This window comes from Ambystoma mexicanum, chromosome 2p, assembly GCF_040938575.1.
Source record: "Ambystoma mexicanum isolate Mex_15411 chromosome 2p, UKY_AmexF1_1, whole genome shotgun sequence".
In the NCBI taxonomy this organism is placed as follows: Eukaryota; Metazoa; Chordata; class Amphibia; order Caudata; family Ambystomatidae; genus Ambystoma; species Ambystoma mexicanum.
Window position 1 is genome coordinate 1,328,847,708 of NC_090923.1, and position 21,806 is coordinate 1,328,869,513.

Sequence of the window (21,806 nt, forward strand, 5' to 3'; positions counted from 1 at the left end):
CCTCAATTGTGAAACCTTAATCACAGCCATCGAACCCCAGACTTGGACGGACCACTTTCTAATCTCCTTTACTACTCGTACCAATCGACTAGACAACAAACCTAATACAATAGCCTCTGGCCTCCTTACTAGAAACAAACAAAACATCACGACTGACAAGTTGATACCTATCCTGCTCCCTACCATAAACACATCCAAATCTCAAGACCCAACGGAACTAGTTGACTAATATAACAACACAATGACCCATGCTTTAGATTCTATCGCCCCACTTAAACTACGAAAAAGTAAACCTAACGCACACCTGAACACGTGGTTTACCCCACAGCTGAAAGCGCTAAGGTCAGAAAAAAGAAAAATGGAAGACAAATGGAAAAATCTTCCATCTAAAGAAAATAAAGACAATGTGAACGAAATATCCTCGAAATATAAAGCTGAGATTATCCAAAACAAACGAGATGCCTATGATGAAAGGATTTAGAATGCCAGATCCAGTACAAAGGAACTATACGTAATCCTGAGGGAAATGGAATCACCCATACCCCCTGATGATTTGCACCCAAAGAATGCTGCACAGATATCCAAAATGCTCTATCCAATAAAATAGTCACTCTCCAAAACAAAATAGCAGCCAAAAGGCTTAACCTCTCTAATTCAGAGACCTCTCAGAGACCTAAAATAAAAACCTCACTCAGTACACTCCAGGAATTCAAATTCACGCAAGTTACTTGCTTAGAGGTTGAAAAGATCATAGCATCCCTAAAGCCAACAAGATGCCAAAGGTGACTTGTGCCAGGCCCAAATAATAAAATAATCCACTAGAGACCTTGCCCCATTTATTACCAACTAATAAATGCCTCATTTAGGACTTACAAGGTTCCTACAAACGTTAAGGGTGGATAATGCCTTTACTCAAGAAAGCGACATTAGACCCAACCATCCCAACTAATTACAGGCCGGTAACGACCGTCCCTTTTCTACTTACAATAATTGATAAAGCTGCATACCTTCAGATCCAGTTTTATCTTGAGATTAACAATCTCCTAGGCCTTTGACAATCTGGCATTAGGCCATTCCACAGGACTGAAACTGCTTTGATCGATTTGAAAACGCAAATAGACCAACTGAAAGGTAACAGACAATGCGCATTACTTCTCTTATTAGACCACTCAGCCACTTTTGATTTAGTGGACCACAATATCCTCTGTGAACACCTTTCATCTGTGGCTAACCTTTCTCAAAAGGCCTCAGACTGGATCAAATCCTTTGTTAGCAACAGATCGATGAGAGTCTTCTCTCATTCTGCGGCTGCCGTTTCATCCACCATTACATGCGGAGTGTCGCAAGGCTCTTGCGTCACTCCAACATTGTATAATGTATTTACAAAGCCTCTCTTCGACAAACTGGATCATTTGGGTGTAATCTACACGAACTAAGCAGTTGACACCCATATACTTATTCCCGTCTCGGGCAACTATGACACAGACCTTGCCTTACTAAACAAAATCTATCTTATCCATGCATGGATGGCAGTCCACAGCCTCCGCCTGAAGGATGATAAGACTGAGATTCTGATCCTAGGTGCCCCTATGAACCATAATAAACTTGTTGCCCAATACGCTTCTTTTAACATAGACAGCATCACCATCAGTGTTGCCAAGGAGACCAAAACATTAGGCTTTTACCTTGACTCCACTTTGAATTTGCGCAAACAAGTTAATGCGACGGTCTCTGCAATACACATGTAAGTTAATACATGCTTGCAAATAGTACCTCTCGACAAAAAGCTGCATCACACTAGCAAGAGCTTTAATCTTGTCTAAACTTGATTACTGTAACACCCTTTATGCAGGAGCAAACAAACAGATCTTAAATAAACTCCAAAGACTACAAAATAATGCTCTCAAAACAGCCATGATTATCCGGAGGAGAGAACATTTATCAGAAACTAGAATGAAGCACAAATGGCTCTCCATCAAGGACAGGATTCATTTTAAAATAGTGTCCATTACTCATAAATGCCTTAACAACGCAGCTCCACAGTACCTAAGAGAGAAAATCATCAAAAAAACATCATCACGACCTACCAGGTCTACCAACTCCTTTTGCGTTACAGTTCCACGGTTCAATCTGAAAAGTGCTGGTGGCAAGAACTTCTCGGTTCTGGCTGCCCAAGCATGGAATGCCCTCCCCCTTCATTTGCGCACTGATCAGACCTTCCAAAGTTTCAGGACGAACACTAAAAAGTGGCTTGTTATGAACGAAATTGTACCTCCAGGTATTTAGATTACACCGAGGACCTAATAGCTTTTTTTTGCAATGCACTTGTTCGATACAACAGTATACCTCACCTTAATTGCCTAATTTTGTAAATGAACTGTATATGCTTTTTCCTAACTTGCTTACCTGTCTATGTTTTAACTTAAATTCGTTATGCTTGTGTTATTTGTCCATTTTTGTATCAATGATGTCTTGTAATGTGCCCAGATACCCGAGGATGTGGTGCACTTTATAAATTAATTTAAAAAATAAACAAACATGGTTGCAGGCACTCTGTAAAAGCTGTGGGTTTGACACTCTACACCAGTGATCTTATGTTATGTAATGCCCTCCCTATTATTAATAAAATAATATGTTGAAGTCAGGCAATGTAACCCTTCCATCGGTCAAATTGATTGCTTAAATAGTCTAAATTGCTTCCTTCGTTCACCTACCAGATTAACCATGCTCTTTTACCTTGACTTTCTGCAAGTCTGCCTCTCTACCCATAATTAATAATGCATTAGTAATTCATTCCTTCAGCTATAATGGGGGTAAACCGCCTGGCAGCACATGTTAACAGCCCACGCGAAGCGAGGGTGGTTAACGAGGGCACCAGGAAGTTTACCACTGGTATAGCCAGTGGAACGTGTTACTAACACTATTAGCACCCCAGGTTACCAAAGCAGTAATTTTGGGTGCTAAAAAAAGTATTTTTATTCATTGAACGGGACGCTGTGCAGGTCTCATTCAATTAATGAAAATACAGTTCCAAGATGGCCGCAATGGTTGTGAAAGGCAGGGCTTTTTTCCATTTCTATGCAGGTCAGAAAGGAAGTTTTCCCCTCTGCACTATTCGTACGAACAATTGAGCTCTCTCGTGGTATGCAACTGGTTTGCTTCTCTTCAAGATTCACCACGCTCAGAACACATTCCCCAAACATGCTATGAATCTTTCTTCACGAAGCACCGCTGTTCACGTTTAATCACTTGTTTGGCCTATGTAAATCTAAAACTGCAATGCTCTTCTTCTCATTCTAATTTTTCTAATGTTAATGAACCTGCGACACAGACTCTGTAGTTCACCATATATTCTATAACCGTTTCCAGATGAGCAGCTTCCTTCATTGTGGGGCAGATAGTGTTGAAAAGTGGATGTGCCTGTTTCCAGCTCTTTACGTAGACTTGCACAGTGCATTGTGGCAAATGTAGTGCGGAAAGGTGAATGCTCCAGGCCTTGTGGTGGAAATAAAGCTGAAAAGTGCTTATTCTGTTTCAAGGTGGCCCATTAGAATAGCAAAACAAAAGATGTGATGGCTGGAAGGTATAGAATTAATCTTAACCTCTGGCATTGCTCTGGGCAACCCTTCAGACCATCGTTCTTAGACCATTAGAACTGCACAGTGCACCGTGGGGATGTATTCTAAAAACTACAGATTTGTATTCAAGGTCTTTCCACAGAGCACGGTAGTGTTTTGTGGGTTTATTAGGCTTTTTTCTTATTTTAGGAAGGCCAAATGACACAGATTATTGATAAACGCCTTGGGGGAAATGACCTTGATTTTTCAGTCTTGAACTAGCTTCCTCTGATGACCACAGGCCCTTATGCCGTCTTCTGCCAGGAATTCGGGCAATCCAAAACTGCATCTCCTATAATGCACCTGGCTCAGAACGGAGGATAGTGGAGCACAGAGGAAGCAGTGTCCTCTCCATTCCTTCCTGCCCTGCCCAAATAGCCAGACACCTAGACTTTCATTGGTTGAGGGTCATAGAGCTGGTCAGTGTTGACAGCTGTGATGGGAATTGTTGCTTGCAGTCTAGGTCACTAGATGCTGGCCATTCATTCAACTTGATCATTACTGGGAGTGCAGGGGCCGCATATTTATTTAAGTGGGACATTTCAGGGTATCTGATTTCCCATCATCAGTCTGTGATCATGATATACTTTTATGACTTGTAGTGGTGTCCTTTTGTCCCTGTAGTCACATTTCTCCTTTACAGTTGACAAACTACAAACTGAGTTAGACAGCTGCATGGAGTTGATTTCATTTCTTTGAGTGCCTCTCTAAACATTTGTTTTTCTTACTTCTGGGGAGATGGCCGCCCACCATGCTTACCCTACATCCCTGCTTCTGGTGTGTCTTTGGGTGTACCACATTATCTCCTCCTGCCGCCTTCCCAGAAGTGGTGTCCAATGTATGGTCTGAACCTCAGAGCTCCATTTCTATTTGGGCTCCAATGCAAGCTCAATGCACTGTAGATATTCAAGGTTCTGCCATTTTAAATGCTTTCATGTATTGCTTTTGTACAGGGAAGATGAAACATTTAAAATGAAAGATAGCATGGGCAAATAATCCTCTCCAGTCTGTCCATGCTATTTTGAAAATGTTCAGGTGCAAAACACAACCAAACCTCTAGAGCACCACAAAATGTGCACGCACTTCACAACACCACAACAGCAAAACAAACCACACATAATCTCGCCCAACACCGCATAGCAGCCACCAACATGAAAACACACCTGCGCACAGTGACCGGTGTCTCCAAACTCAAGCTGCCAACAGCACATCCCAGCTCTCCTGCTCTTTTTCCCGCTTTGGTATGATATGATATGATATGATATGGCATTTGTAACGCCCCTATACACAAGTATTTCAAGGCGTGACGAGGCAGGGAGGGGGGAACAAGGGGAGACAGACAGCGATCCTACTAAGCCAGGTGTCATTCAGATCACGCAAGTGCATCGGTAGGGGGGATGGGAAAAGTGCAAGGGGGAAAGGGAGAGGGGAAAGTGTAGTAAAGGGTTAGTAATGAACAAGATAAATAATAAGGGCCAGCTGGTGGCAAGTGCAAGATAAGTGCAGACAAGTGCTGGGAAGGAGGGCTGTAGGGATACAGAGACTGTCCCGCAGTGCAGGGGTTGCCAGGAAGGCACTGCAGGGGAGAGTGGCTGGGCCAAGGACCGAGATTGGTGAGTGGCCCAGTTGCTGATTCAGTGCAGTTTCAGTGATTTAGCAGGGGAGAGGGAGAGAGAAAGCAGAAGCAAAGAGGAAGGTTTTGAGGTGCTTCCGGAACCGGAGATGGTTCTCCTCAAGTTTCAGGGAGGCAGGAAGGCTGTTCCAGAGGGAGGCCCCTGCAGCGGAGAGAGATCTCCCCCCAACTCGTTGCTTGGAGAAGCGGCTGACCCTGAGGGAGTTGGAGGCGGAAGAGCGAAGTGCTCGAGAAGGAAGATATTTAGGAAGGGAGAGTTGAAGGTAATTTGGCCCCAGGCCCCAGAAAGCCTTGTGGACAATGCAGAGGGTTTTGAACTTAATCCTCGCAGCCACAGGGAGCCAGTGTAGCGATTTCAGTCCTGGAGAGATACAGTCCCTGGTCTTGAGGCCAAGGACAAGTCTTGCAGTCCTGTTCTGGATGAGTTGCAGAGGGCAGAGAGTAGAGGCAGGCAGATTTAGATAGAGGCTGTTACAGGAGAGGAAAGGAAGGATACCTCTGAGGAGGTGCAGCTGGTAGTGTGACTTCTTAGAAACGTCAGAAATGTGAGGAGAGAAGGAGAGTGTAGAGTCGAAGATGACCCCGAGGTTTTTTGCCTTGCAGGTAGGAGCAGGAAGAGGGCCAAGAGAGGCCGGCCAGAGAGCTGCAGGGAAGGAAGGAGTGGGTGTGCCGATGAGTAGAATCTCGGTCTTACTGGCATTAAGGCAGAGGTCGTTGGCGGCACACCATTCCTGGATAGCAGAAAGACAGTCAGAGATGAGGGAAGGAGAAGAGGAGGCCGAGGGTAGCCTGAAAATGAGCTGGGTATTATCCGCATAGCACTGAAAGTTTGGGCAGAGAGCAGAGATGCGGTGGGCGAGAAGTGCCAGATACTGGTTGAACAGCCAGGGAGAGAGGTTAGAACCCTGGGGGACACCACCGGTAGAGAAAAAGATGTCAGACAGGAAAGACCCCAGTTGGACCTGGGAGGGTCGATTTGAGAGGAAATAGGTCAGCCAAGCCAGAGCCAGACCAGTGATACCCAGGTTATCACGGAGACGGTTGAGCAGGATGGTATGGTTGACAGAATGCTACTAACAAACCCACCACCCTCCTTGCATTACGGATCCGCTAGAGCGCCAGGAAACCATGCAGGTGGCAACAGTGCAGGGTATAAGAACCTTTAACATAACATAATGGACGTTTGCGATTTGGTTTGTATGTGTTTTCTTAGCAAAGTGACTCTTTCCCAGAGATAAGGTGTATTGGGAATGGTACTTACAATCGCCATTGCATGATGTACGGTTAGGTTGCAGATGGGATGTTAATAGGGGAACATGGTTTTTGGGTGTTGTTTGGGTTTTTAGCCTGCTAATAGACAACCCATGACCAGGCTAACAATAAACTCTTTGCTGTTTAGCGACTACAATAGTTATTTCTAAGCAGTCTTCTTCAAGTTAACTGCTTACTTGCAGCTGAAAAAGAGTTCCTGTGATAATACAATGGCTTACCCAAGTGTGCCATAAGCCACTTGATTTATATGAATATGTGTGTCCTTGCACCTGTTCGGTGCACTGAAGTCCCGGTAAATGCAAGCAGTGGCAAAGCAAATAGTTCTAGCTTGCAGAAAGAGGATGTATAGCGACGAGGGAGAGTCTTGGTCCGCCTTTTATTTAATTATAAACTTGTAATTTTATATTTGTAATGGACGGAAATTGATGTTGTGTATGATATACAAAGCCAATATTGGCTATAAGTATACCAATAAACTAGAACTTGCTTGTGAATAGGAGTTTGAGTTCGTGAATTATTGTTAGGGGAAGTGAGGAAACTGTTCGGCAATTTTTTATGATTGTTATTTCCTTTCTCACTTTCCCTCTTAATCTTAATTCTAAATTTATTGTGAATTTTCTTTTTTCTCCTTTTTCTGGTTTTGATGGTCTTTCTTAAAGCTGTAAGGGTTATTTTTTTAAACCAAATGCTAATTAAAAAAAAAAAGAAAAAAAAAGAAAGACATTAGATAGGTAATTGCCAGGGACTGACCTCATATGTCTAGGTATTCAGACCTTTTGCCACCTGTAGCTTTCTTATGCCAAGGTAGTAAGTACCATTTTGCAAGAGCCTGGCAAATGCCTACACAAAAGGCAAAACGTTTGGCTTTGCAAATACGTGTTCATGATTTGTCTCATTTCAGAACTTTTGGAAAAAAGCCAAATGATTTTGCAAAATAAATATATATATTTGTTTACAAATATGTATACATTGTTCATAAAGAAAGCCGCCAAACATGTCTACTTGCATGCAATGAGCCACATGTTGGATCTCATCCCTTCTATCAGAAAAAAACAATCATGGGAACTTCGATTTTGGGATTGGAACAATATTTGTTTCCATAATCCCTTAAAAATAAATTTGTGTGACTATATTTAGAGCGAGACATGAATGAGGACTTATTTTTATTCTTGTTTTCTCAGTCTAGTCTTCGCAGCTCTCCCTGTCCACCCTGGGGCACCTACAGTAACTGGGGGAGCCGCCGCTCCAGCTGGAATAGCTTGGGAAGAGCTCCCAGCCTCAAGAAGAAGAGCCAGTCCGGGGAGAGGGAGTCCTTGCTCTCGGGAGAGGGCAAGGGGAGCACCGATGACGATTCAGAGGACTGCAAGTCAAGCACGAGGAGCCGGCTCTCCCTCCACAGGCGCGCCGAGTCGCTAGATACCCGGGCCTCCATGGACATGCCAGAGCGCCTCCAGGTGCCCACACTACGCCATTCCCTCAGCATCGGCCCGGTGGCCGCCATGCTGCCCGCAGAGTACCCAGACTGCAATGGGAAGATAGTGCACGTGCCCAGCGAGCTCTTCATGCGCATTGACAACCATAAGGAGGACCCTTTGGATTATGAGGACGACATGGAAGACGTAAGTAAAGGGAGTGTGGCTTATCTAATTCTGGGGAGGAGTCTAGAACACCTACAGGGAGGGCCCTTTGCAGCTGGGTTTGATGTGATGTGTTGCCCAATTCTCTCCTAACATATTATTGTGTGTTATTTGAACTCAGATTACTTAACTTTTGAATGTATGAAAAATGTGTCTAAGTGATATGATCATTAACTCCTTAACTGCCAAGCTATTATGCGAGTCTATGCAAAAAGGACAAGCATACTCGTCTTAAAGAGGTAAGTTTCCATGACGTGGAAAACTACTGATGTGGTCCGATTATAATTTCTGTATTGTATGTGGTCTTTCTCCGGACTCTTATGCACTAGATTACGAGTAAGGTTGCTGGCTTAATGGTACTTATTTCATCGGCATTTCCATCTGTATTTATGCATATTTGTTTGCTTGTCATTTTATCTATGTTTATTGTAATTGTGTATTTATAACGCGCCCAATACCCAGAGGTTTCTAAATGCAGACCCAGGGATCGAACCTTTGTTGCTCCAAGTCGTCTTGCTTCCAAGGCGAGCGTGTTGCCCCTGAGCTATCGTCCCTTATCTCTTTTTACTTTAAGCTCTGTAAAAGAAATGTGTTGCAATGTGTATGTGCCCACGTTTATTCAAATGAAAGGTTGTCATAGTCTTTGAAGGCCTGTTATGGAACAACCACAGAGCTGGGCTACTGAAGATCCATGCAAGTTCCCCACCACCCCCAAATATAGCTGGGGGTTTATTACACATGCCACACACAGGGCTCTGGACACATCCAAATCAAAGCAAGGTTTATGCACACCTTTGCTAGCATTGGCAATGCTTTCAATAGACAGCATTTAATGTTTTTCTTGTACATTATGACCGATATGGGTCTGGATTGGGACCCATCAAATTAATCTCTATTTTGTTCTAATTCTACACCCTCACACCACACAAGCATATATGTGATAAATATACACTCACACATTCCGAAACACAAACTGACCTTGCACATCAAACCAAACTCTTGCAAAATGAACTGATGATATTTAAAACAGTTGACCCTGTGATGAATCCAGAGCTGAGGAGCATTTCTGCAGCCCTTTAAACTGCTTCAAAGGGAAATCGCCTCATGTGTGTACACTCTGCACGCTCTAAGCGTGTGCTTCTATTGATTTGTAATTGTCAGGATCTGAGTCTACCTCCCCTTTCTCCTCACCTGACTCTCCTGAGGTGGATCCTTGACGGTCTGTTTCGGTCTTCTGGGGTTTCTTTTTAATCCTTGCACCCTTGCCCTTGGGTGCTCGAACCTTCTTTTCGTGTAGGTAAGGTCTGGCCCCTCCGGAGGCCACCTTGACAGAGGCAAAGACCTGTCCTAGGGGAACCCCAGGGGGCGAGCCTCCAATCTAGGGAAAAAGCACGAAGGCAGAAAAAACCCTAGCTCATAGATGGTCTTGATGATGAGTCAAAGAGATGGCACAGATGTTCTGCAACTCTTGTCGTGGGATCCAGAGATGTGAAAATACAATCCAAGGGTAAAACTAGATAAACCTCGCGGAGGTGAGCGAAGCAGTAGCACAGAAATGACTGAGGATACAGAATCAAGTAAGAAGGGTGCTGCCGAGCTGGCAGCGGACGAAAGACAGCAGAAAAGAAGTAGCGGAACACGGGGCGAGGAAGTGGCACCGCGTTCAAAAGGTAGGAAGTCGAACCAAAACTGCTGGGTTGGAAGTCGAGCGGATAGGAAGGCGCTCTAAGCAAACGAAAGTAGTTTTGACTGTAGAGAGCGACGGCGACAAGTTAGAATAGGGTGAAAGTAGACTGGGAAACAAGGAAGGCAAAGGTAAGAAGACGGTAACACAGAAAAAGGAAAGATAGGTAAAAGAGGAAAGGAAACGAGCGTAGTTCAGGCTTGCTACGGGAGGGCTGTAGAAGGAGCAGAAATCACGGAACGTAGAAACGAGTAAGCGGCACTCAGAGCGTTGAATGAAACAGCAACAGATACAACGCGCCGAGCAGGGGGGCGGAGCCTGCCTTTAAAGGCACCGCGCCATGTTGGATGAGGACTAGAAAGATCCTCACTGTCGGAACTTCCAGCGACTCCAGCATTTCCAATCCTGGTTCCTGACAGTAATGCCCGTCGTTGGGTAAACGGACACAGACAAGATGCCTAGTTTTCTGTTTTTTTCAGTTTTTATAAATAAATACTTACAGGAAATTGATTGTTTTCCACTTGTATTTATGTGTAGAAATCAGTAAAAACGGAAAACAGGGAGCCCTAATTATGAGATACTTGTATATATCCTTTCCATGTTAGCTGTCACATTTCCAGATGAAGCTCAAGGCTGGAACCCATATGCCATAAAAGGACTATTCAAGGCATCCACACCCCTTCATGACATCATGGCCTTTGCCCGCCTGCATGCAGACTTTATACAATATACTGTTAGTGCGGGGGGGCAGGACGCACCCGGCTCATAAGGCTTAGCTGATGTTATAGGCCCGACAAAACATCCAAGGTGCAACAACTGTCTTGAAAAAGGGAAATCAGCTTTGTGAATAACGCAGGTTAAGATGGATTTCTGAACTCTGACCTGGAGGGGCAGAGGTTCAGAAGGCCAGCCTAGTTTCTTGGAACAGGGTAACCTCTGGACAAGCCAGACCAATCAGGGTAGCGATGGCGGCGGTCAAGACTAAGTCTCAAGAGGGGTGAGGGTGACTGAAAGACCTCAATGAGCACACAAAGCAAGGACACTTACAAATTACTCCAGACAGGTGTTATATTAAAAATATAGACACATTTATTACAAGGCCTTTGTAACATCGACCATAGCAAAGAATCACAATAATACTGAAGTAAACCAACACATCACAATCAATACTATATATATATATATATATATATATATATATATATATATATATATATATATATATCTCTTCAAGGGTCTCTGACAGTTCAGGAAGGTGGATGAGGCGATGAAGAACAAGTCCCCACTACTCAAGCAAGACCTCCACTTGCAGGCAGAGGCAGGGTGAGAGTGCGGGATGGAGCCGCTATTTCGCAACAGCGGTAGAAAAAAAAAGGGTTCTTGCGCTAGGGGCCACCAGGTGGGGTAAGGACTACTCACCAGTCCCCGACGCAGGCAGACCCAGACTTCGCCAGTTCAGTTCACTTTGCTGGCAGGTTCGGATGCGACAATCAGGACGTCTCGACACCGTGTAGTTTCCGCGGTAGCAGGATTCAGGGTTGAGGGGGTCACCAAAGCAGCGAACGTGCACAGGTCGTTGCCACAGCAGGGCAACACAGCAACCGCGTTTACTCGGGTCCGGGCGCACTCCTCTCACTTCAGACCTGGGAATGCCAATTGTACGAAATTCGGTGTGAGGGTGCCATGGACACAGAGCTAGCAGTATGCCAAGTTTTAGTGTTAGGAAAGATTTCATATTTGAATGTAATTTTCCCTCCATGTATCAACCCCCAAACTTTTTGCTGCTGTTCTACACCCTGATCTAACCTTTGCCAGAGTAGCGCAGCCCACAGCCGCACTCCTCTGGGCTTTCACTCAATTCTTATGGGAAAACTGACATGCCCTTAAGACAGTCAGTACTGGGAGACTTCATTTCCCTTAGTCCTTTCCTCATGTTGCAGCTTTTGTGCAACATGTAACAAGAGTGCAATGTAACTTACTTTACTGCACCCTTGGGTCACTTGTCATTCCAAAGACCCTAGAAACTCTCGCTGGACTTATTATGAACTGTGCAGGTGTGTCACGGACAGGACTGGTGGCAGCTATCGTTTATCTTATGTTTTTAACCCTTTTTTGCCATGTTATCCGTGCTTACCGCGCTTAGCACGAATAGGTCACAGTTCAGAAATCCATCTTAACAAATTGGTGTACAGCGGTGGGATAGGACTGAAGGAATCCAGTGTTGCGCACGAGCGAATGCATTTTGAGTTATTACTACCATAACACATAGTGAATTGTCGTAGTATCACTTTTAAAAGACCATAGTCCTATCTAACAGCATGGAAACAAGTACCTTGTTAACTTTAAATACTTTGAAATCCGACACATTAAGAAAGATGTGTGTTGAGAGAGGTGTTTCCTCTCAAGGCACAAAAGTCCAGAGAATCATGGACTGGCAAGAAGCTCAAATTAGAGCTACAGCTTCCGAGGACAGTGCAGAAGGAGGTGGGGCTGCTCTCACTGGTAGAACTGATGGTTCTACCGCTGCACTGATCCACAACGACCATGAGGACATGGAGGATGTAATGTCGAATGTTTCCTCTGCCAGTGCTGATGGGGAGGCCATACTTGACTTCAAGAAACAAGAGCTGCTGTTTAGGCAGAAGGAGCTTGAGTTCAACATGGCCTGACTAAAGATAGAGCAGGCAGAAAAAAAACAAAAAGACAGGGATCACCAGTTGGAACTGGCCAAGCTTCAAGTTGCCAATGGATCCAAGGGTCCTGGACATGGGTCTGGGGCCTCTTCTCATCCAAGGTTTCCAAAAGATCTGCTCAGTGTGTATGAGGAAAAGAATGACATTATGGACTGGCTGAATACATTTGAGTATGCATGTGAAGTTCAACAAGTTGACAATGCTGATAAAATTGACTGGTTACTTAGCAGACTACCCCATTTTGGCTGCAGTGCCATTATGGAAATTTCGAAAGCTGAGAGAGAGCAGATTTTGCAAAGTTGAAGCAAACTCTCATCTTAAAGTTTGGAAAGACTCCTGCCCAATACTTAAAAAGATTCAGAGAGTATAAGAAAAAAGAAGGTGGTACTTGGGTATCTTATATAACTGAATCCTTAAAAAACTTGACTGGCTGGGTCGAAGATTATAAGGTTTCCACCTTTGAAGGTATGATAAGTCTTGTCATGCTGGATCATATTTTTGCATCTTCTTCCCCTGAGATTAAGCAGCATTTGGCCAATTCCAAGGAGATAGATCCTAAGAAGCTAGCCATTGCAGCAGATTTATGGGTGTCACATCGAGTGTCCCATAAGGACAAGACTCATCCTGGTAAGCAGGAGGAAGGAAAAAATTCCAAAGATAAGGAGGGTGGGAAAGCTGATTAATCTTCTTCCCAAAAGGGCCACAAAAAGAAAAATAAGGGTAAGACACAAGAGAATTCAGAGGGTAGCGGAGGTTCAGCCTCCGAAACCGAACTCTGGTTAGAGTAAGCCTCCCTATGTGAACAGACCCAATGGATCTTGTTTTGCTTGTGGAGCAACTGACCACATGATGGGGGATCCCAGATGTAAGGTCAAAACCTTGCGGGTCCACTCTGCTAATCTGGCCTTCTCCTCCTACAAGGAAGAAGAGATTACCGGAGCATCCTTCTCCTCAGACTCCTTCCCCAGTGGGATAGAAGCGGAGGTAATTTTAGTTTCCCTGGGTTCCTGGGAGCCTAAAGTCTCAGAGGCTTATGCTAGGATTCCAGATAACACCAAGCACTACTTTTAGGACAGTGTGCTGATCAATGGAGTAGATACTCCAGCTCATAGGGATAGTGGGTGCAGTCGAACTGTAGTGGATTCTACCTTGGTAGACCCAAAGGAAGTTGCCAGAGCTACTCTGATGCCCACTAAGTTGGCTGAAGGCCCACCTCTCATGTTCCCAGTAATACCTGTAAATCTTACTATCAATGGTACAGCACCAGGATTCCAGTGAATATTTAGAGGAGTGTCCCAGGAAAGGTCTTGTTGGGCAATGATCTCCGAGCTTTAGGGCTTGTGGGAGACACTGCTGACAGACCCTGCACAAGGTCTCAAATGAGGGCAGCACTGGCCAAGACCAATGCCCTGCCCAGCCAAAGGGGAAACCCAAGGCTAAAGGAGTCAAAAAAGTAAAAAGAGGGAAAGAAAATATTCCCCCTAACTCGCCTACCACTGAGGTGGAGGTAGTTGGTCAATCACCAGGGCCTGACGTGGAGGTGGTGATGCCTGAAGTATTTGACCCTAATGGCCATTCTGAACTAAACGATTAGTAGAAGGTGGTCCTGACAGGGAAGAATTCAGTAAAGGCCAACGTGAGTGCCCATCTCTGGAAGGCCTAAGGAGACAGGCCTGCTCCCAGCTTGAGGGTGCACCTCCTGGGAAGCACTGGATTTATTGTGAAGGTGGGCTCCTGTATAGTGAGCCTACAGAGTCTACAGAAGGAGACCAAATGAGGTTGGTGGTTTCCCTTGCTGTAAGACTCATCCTCCTGCAGCTGGCGCATGAAGTGCCCCTTGCTGGTCACCTTGGTATTAAGAGGACCAAGCAAAGGTTATCCATGCACTTCTACTGGCCCAAGATGGGGGTGCAAGTAGAAAGTCACTGCAGGAGTTGTGCCTCCTGCCAGTTATCTGGTAAGAGTGGTTCAACAATCCAAGCTCCATTCGTACCACTGCCAGTTGTGGGGGTACCATTTGAGAGGGTAGGGATTGACATTGTTGGTCCCCTTGACCCCCAAACATCCTCAGGCAATAGGTTTATCCTGGTGCTGGTCGACCATGCCACCAGGTATCCTGAGGCCATCCCATTGAAAACTGTGACTGCCAGGTCAGTTGCAAAAGTTTTACTTAGCATCTTTACTAGGGTTGGCTTCCCTAAAGAAGTTGTCTCTGACAGAGGCAGAAACTTTATGTCAAAGTATATGCAGGCTACGTGGAAGGAATATGGGGTCACCTATAAGTTTTCCTCCGCATACCACCCCCAGATCAATGGTCTGGTGGAACGGTTTAACAGGACCTTGAAAAGTTTGATTGGGGCTCTGGAAGAACCTCAAAGAAGAAAATGTTATCTTCTTTTACCAGGCTTACTGTTTGCCTACAGAGAGGTACCAAAAGAAGGAGTTGGCTTCAGCCCCTTTGAACTTCTGTTTGGTCACCCTGTGCGGGGACCCTTAGCCATAGTCAAAAAGGGATGGGAGATGCCCACTCCCCCCAATACTACCAACATAGTAGACTATGTGTTAGGGCTCAGAATAAGGATGGTACTCCTGATGGGTCTGACTAGTGACAAGTTGAAGGCAGGACAAGCTCTGGTGAAACATTGGTATGACCAGAAAGCTTCTCTCATTAGCTTTACACCTGATCAGAAAGTCCTGATCATGAATCCCATAAGGCTTAGGGGTTTACAGGATAAATGGTCCGGCCCTTACACAGTGATGGAGTCACTGGGTGAGGTCAACTATTTAGTGGACCGTGGAAGGCCTAGACAGGCTCCAAAAGTGTTCCAAGTAAATAGGCTGAAGGCTTTAATCCCAAGAGTTGAAATCGCAGCACTGCTATTGGGTTCAGATGTTGAGGAAGAGAAGTCTGAACCTCTTCCTGACCTATTCCAAAGCAGTCCTTCAGATAACTCCATTGAGTGTGTCCGAGTGGCCCCTCACCTGACTTCTGATCAGCAGGGCGAGGTGAAACATTTGCCTAGGCAATTTTCACCCCTGTTTTCACAGTCCCCTGGTTTGACACCTTGGTGCAAAAATAACATAGACACAGGAGACAGTGTACCTACCAAAAGTAGGGGATACAGAATGTCAGACAAAGTACGGTCTTTCATTAAGACAGAGGTCAACAAAATGTTGGATCTTGGGGTGATTGAACCCTCCAGTAGTCCTTGGTCCAGCCCTGTGTTTTTGGTTCCAAAAGCAGGTACTTCTGAATTGAGATTCTGTGTGGATTACAGGGCTCTGAATGCTGTCACCAAGACAGATGCACCCCCCTTGCTGAGAACAGATGAGCTGGTGGATACCTTGGGCACCTCCAAGTAACTCAGCACGTTTGACCTCACTGCAGGCTATTGGCAAATAGCCCTTGCAGAACATGCCAAGGAGAAGACAGCTTTCTCAACACCAGAGGGCCTTTACCAGTTCAGGGTAATGCCCTTTGGGTTGAAGAATGCACCTGCCCCATTCCAGAGGCTTGTGAATCATGTGTTGCATGGGTTGGACGAATTCTGTCTTGCATATCTGGATGATAGAGCTGTTTTCAGTGCCACCTGGGAAGACCATGTGAAACACCTTGGGATTGTGTTACAGGCTCTTCAGAGGGCCCACTTGACCATAAAGGCCAGTAAATGCCAGATTGGACAAGGCTCAGTGGTTTACCTTGGACATGAAGTAGGTGGAGGGAGGATACAGCCTCTACCCAGTAAAGTACAAGCAGTACAAGACTGGCCTACCCCCCCTACACAGACCCAAGTGAGAGCCTTCTTACGACTCACTGGGTACTACAGAAATTTCATGGCAGACTATGGCACCATAGCTGCCCCTCTGACTGCTCTCTCTACTCCAAAGAAATCCAAGAAGGTAACTTGGTCTGAAGAGTGTGAGAAGGCCTTCAATGGCTTAAAAGACTCCTTGTGCCAGGCCCCTGTTCTCAGGGCCCCTGATTACCAAAGACCTTTTATTGTGCAGACAGATGCCTCTGACACTGGGATAGGAGCAGTACTATCGCAAGTAGATGAGAAGAGTAAGGAACACCCTATTGGATTCAATAGTCGCCAGGACAGAGAGCTCAGATGGTCCACAGTAGAGAAGGAATGTTTCTCTGTTGTGTGGGCCCTACGGAAGCTGAGGCCCTACCTCTATGGGACCCACTTCACTGTGCAAACAGACCATAAGCCCTTAAAGTGGCTAATGAACATGAAGGGAGAGAATCCAAAGTTGCTTAGGTGGTCCATTGGTCTGCAAGGCTTTGACTTCACTATTGAGCATAGGCCAGGTGTCCAACATAGCAATGCTGATGGGTTGTCCAGAATGTTTAACCGACCGGAACAAGAAACTCATCCAGGGGTGGATTCGTTCCCCCTGTCCTTAGTCTGGGGAGGGCGAGTGTTAGGAAAGATTTCATATTTGAATGGAGTTTTCTCTCCATGTGTCAACCCCCAAACTTTTTGCTGCTGTTCTACATCCTGATCTAACCTTTGCCAGAGTAGCGCAGCCCTCAGCCGCACTCCTCTGGGCTTTCGCTCAATTCTTATGGGGAAACTGACATGCCCTTAAGACAGTCAGTACTGGGAGACTTCGTTTCCCTTAGTCCTTTCCTCATGTTGCAGCTTTTGTGCAACATTAAACAAGAGTGCAATGTAACTTACTTTACCACACCCTTGGGTCTCTAGTCATTCCAAAGGCCCTAGAAACTCTCGCTGGACTTATTATGAACTGTGCAGGTGTGTCACGGACAGGACTGGTGGCAGCTATCGTTTATCTTATGTTTTGAACCCTTTATTGTCATGTTATCTGCGCTTACCGTGTTTGGCACAAATAGGTGGCCTGGCTCCAAAATGGCCATGCCACAAGGTTCTTTGTCCTGTCCTTTGGCCATCTTGCCCCTTCACCTTCCCCAGGTCGAGTCGACCCGGGTAAGTCCTTATTTGGTCATGCACTTTCCAAAGAAACCCTATGCTTTTGCGGGCTTCTGCATGCCTAGTGTGTGAGCCTCCAGGATGTGGGCTGGATGTCTGTTCCCAATAAACATCCTGGGTGCCAGAGAGTCTAGATTGTCCTGAATGCCTGGGACCACTGTGGTCCATGATTGGTCCACGTATGGAGTGAGTGTTTGTGAGCAGATCTCCCATTGGGTCCTCTCCGTTTTGGCGCGAAGGGAACTTTGGATAAGAAGAGGCCGAAAACACCACTACCATGTCGATCTCCGGAGTTCACACGAACAAAGGATAAGAAGCGAAGTATCCTGCAACAAGAAGCCGAGTCAAGGAACCGGTGGTGACCCGCTGGAAGGTTTGGCACCCTGCGCCCGCTGTTGTCCTGCGAGACCCCTCTGCATCTGAACGTCCTAGAAGGTCTGCAAAGGCGCTTCGACCCATTGGAATAGTGGGACCAACTATTCCCGATACCTTCATCAAACCTTGCAAGTAAGCCTCTTCGGAAGTGTCCCTGGGCCAAAAAGTGGGCTGACCAGCTTACACGGGACGTTTGCTCTGTCACTGCCGCCGTTTCGGGGAAGCCCTCGAAACTTGGCATATTACTAGTTCTTTGTCCACGGCACCCTCACACTGAATTTCATACACTTGGCATTCCCAGGTCTGAAGTGAGACGAGTGCACCCGGACCTGAGTAAATGTGGTTGCCGTGTTGCCCTGCTGTGGCAACGACCTGTGCACGTTCGCTGCATTGGTGACCCCCTCTACCCTGGATACTGCTACCGCGGAAACTACACAGTGTCGAGACATCCTGATTGTCGCATGCCAACCTGCCAGCAAAGTGACCTAAACTGGCGAAGTCTGGGTCTGCCTGCGTCGGGGACCGGTGAGTAGTCCCGACCCCAACCGGTGGCCCCTAGCGCAGGAACCCATTTCTTTTCTACCGCTGTTGTGAAATGGCGGCTCCATCCCGCACTCTCACCCTGCCTCTGCCCGCAAGTGGAGGTCTTGCTTGAGTAGTGGGGACTTGTTCTTCATCGCCTCATCTACCTTCCTGAACTGTCAGAGACCCTTGAAGAGACCCTATTTTGTCCATTGGCACAAGCGTGTGCATGTACTATTGAGCATAAGGCTCCTCTCTTCATAGGGCTTGGACTGCCTCTTAGTTAGGTGTATTTCTGATGTCGAACTGGGTCTAATGATTACTTGCACTGCCTGTTTTCCTCCCCATCTAGGTGTTAGATCTAGGTGCACATATTTTGTGCTTTTAACTCCTTAGACCCCTCGGTCTTGTATATATATTGTATTGATTGTGATGTGTTGGTTTACTTCAGTATTATTGTGATTCTTTGCTATGGTCGATGTTACAAAGCCCTTGTAATAAATGTGTCAATATTTTTAATCTAACACCTGTCTGGAGTAATTTGTAAGTGTCCTTACTTTGTGTGCTCATTGAGATCTTTCAGTCACCCTCACCCCTCTTGAGACTTTGTCTTGACCGTCGCCATCGCTACCCTGATTGGTCTGGCCTGTCCAGAGGTTACCCTGTTCCAAGAAACTAGGCTGGCCTTCTGAACCTCTGCCCCTTCAGGTCAGAGTTCAGAAATCCATCTTAACAACGCACATGCAGAGTTCCCTTCAAAAATCCCACAAACCATGATGGCCATTGGAAATAGAAAAAGAGCTAGCCCCATCACTATTTTCATGGCCAAGATGCAGACAGAAGAAGCTAAGAAAATGATACCAGCGCAGAAGTGGCAGACAGGTAGGAAAGTGATGCATGTGGGGGGCAGGACACAGGAGTAAGGGATTCCTGGGGGCCAGGGAATGTGGGCAATAAAAGCAAGACGGCAGCCCATGGGAGAGGCGCCGGTGGCCATGATAGGATGTGGGCTGTTACTGCAAGATTCAGCTCACATTCCTGGCCTAGGGTGCCTTTCTCAGATGCTAATGTTGCGTATAATATACTGTGATGACTGCTTGCATTGTGTCAGGTCCGCAGTGCCAGCGACACAGACCTCCCAGAGCATCCAACCTAAAGCTATTGAATTATTTCTGCTACAGTTTGGACACTCCTGGAGGAGTGGGGAGGAGGAATCAGACAAAATTACAAGCTCAGGATCTGTTTCTCTCCATCATTTTGTCTAGGCCTAGTCATTTTTTCTCCTTAAAGGGGGTGCAATACCTGTGACCCTCCACAAGAGGCCTGGAGAGAATATATCTCTGGAACTCCCCACTGACAGTGAAAGCCTTACATGCTGCTGGATACCGACAACAGCGGTGTCAACCTCTGGAAGGTCAGACTAAGGGTCTCCTCTTGTAGAGGTAGGCCTTGCAGTGAAATCATTTTGATTCTCTGGTAAGACCTAGGTTGCGCCGCGTGTCTGACTGCACTGTTGTACAATTTCTCCTAACTAACTTACCCTATATCATCCCTAAATAAGTACAAAAATGTGAGAAGAGTTTGAAAGCTTCTCGCATCTTTGCATTTACAGTCTCTTAACAACTAACGCTCTGGAAAAAAAGAACATACGTGACAAACTACAAAATCCTTCCCTTTGTTAAAGTGTCTCGCAAGCATAGCTTGTCGATTTACTGATTTTCTTTCGAACCGTGAAGATCTGACTCAGTGCAGCTCCTCTGTGTGTACACACCTCTGAAGTGGAGCCCCTCTCCAAATCATGGAAGACTTACTTCTTCAATTGAAAGAGTAGTCCTGCCCCTGAACCTCTAGGAGGGTTGCTGGGGAACGAAGTGACTACAAAGACCGTCAGTTGCTCAAACTAACTGCAAAAAAGGGGGCGGGGGATAGGGTGGGGGAAAATTCAGAAAAATCTTTAGCGCTGTCTAGCTGCTCTTGGGTATTCAGTGCCAATAGTCACCATACCTTGCGGTTGTGTTGTTGCCGTGCTGTAGTTGACATGGATGGTCCTTGATGTTGAAGGATATAAAGCGGTTTTAGCCGCTGTTCTGAGCTGCACTGAAATTTCAGTTTCACCCGCTGTCACTTAGCCCCCTGCAAGGTTACACCTACTCCCCGGCCTTATTTATCCAGCACGCCTGTTCCCCGAGCATGCTAGATGGCGCTAAAGATTTTTACGAATTTTTCTATGTGTCTCGAAAAAATCTGAGAAAGACACAGAATATTTTGTAAAGATGTCTGAAACTTGGGAAGTATATACTACACGTCCAAATTATTTTTGTTTGTCCTGAAGACGGCTTTAACTAACACTGACCAAAAGCACTGTGAGAGTGAACTGTATGAGTTAATATGGCCGAAACATATGTCGACTACAATTGAGGAAACTGTTATCAACTGGTTTTCTCCTTCTCAATCTATATAAGTGCTAGAGAGATGTCTTTTTGAATTCACAACCTGAAGTACACCTCCAAAACAACCCTGTACAGTCATACAGAGAGACTGTATATGAATATTTAAGTAAATACAGTCATCTCCTTGGTTAATTTTTGCATTTAATTATGCAGGAATGATCATGGCCTTTGCTGCAAGATCTTTTCTTAAACTTACAAACTGACAACATATACTAACAGTATTTGAAACTGTTTTTCCCTTGTAACTTGATTCTTTTGTGTGATTCTTCACTGGATTTAATTTGATGGCATGGTGCAATGTCAAATTTAAGAATGTAAGTGTTTTTGCACAGGTTCAAAAATTATTTTTAGATGTATATACAGGACCTTTTTTGAAGGCCTTTTTAGTTCTATTTTGGTAAACATGTATTAAAATAAATGAATATGCTCAATTGAAACATCATAATAGTGGTTGAAACAATCTTTGAATGAACTAGATTGGCTTTTTCTGATCTGTTGAGTCTCAGGGGCCAAGAAAGAGGTAGTCAACCTGTCCCCCCCCTTTTCTGCTATACAAGTCTCCCATCTGACAGTGTCGACCCCTCGATACCAAAAAACAGGGAGTACCCAATTTTGTAAGTATCAAACTAACTGCTACATGAAGCATTGCAGTCTTGCAGTGTGCTCCCAGGGAAGGAACCAACACCTGTCCCATTGCAAGTGCTAGCAACATGTGCACTTCTGAAGCTGGATGGTCTGAAGGAGGCCCAGAAGGCAGGAGCCAGCTTCAAAAGGACCTGACCTCAGCTCTGAATCTGAAAAAGGTAGTAACAAAACACCTATCTGCGTTCTGTGCTGCCTATGACACCAGAACCCCCTGCATTCCATGCTCTCTTTTCCATTTTGAATTGGGGTGGGCCAGTTCTCCTCTGTGGCAAAAATATTGCAAGAAAATTCAATACTAGTTTGGTCTAAAAACTACTACT

General features: G+C 45.5%; 1 protein-coding gene across 4 annotated transcripts in view; it reads left to right on the forward strand.

Annotated features, from left to right (window-relative positions):
- Positions 1–21,806, forward strand: part of LOC138567460 (voltage-dependent T-type calcium channel subunit alpha-1H-like) — a 1,148,189-nt gene that overhangs the window by 765,227 nt on the left and 361,156 nt on the right. For all 4 annotated transcript variants that reach the window (XM_069645666.1, XM_069645668.1, XM_069645670.1 and 1 more), the window contains exon 15: positions 7,704–8,141. In XM_069645666.1, the coding sequence (XP_069501767.1) occupies positions 7,704–8,141 (438 nt within the window). The remainder of the gene's footprint in view (positions 1–7,703; positions 8,142–21,806) is intronic.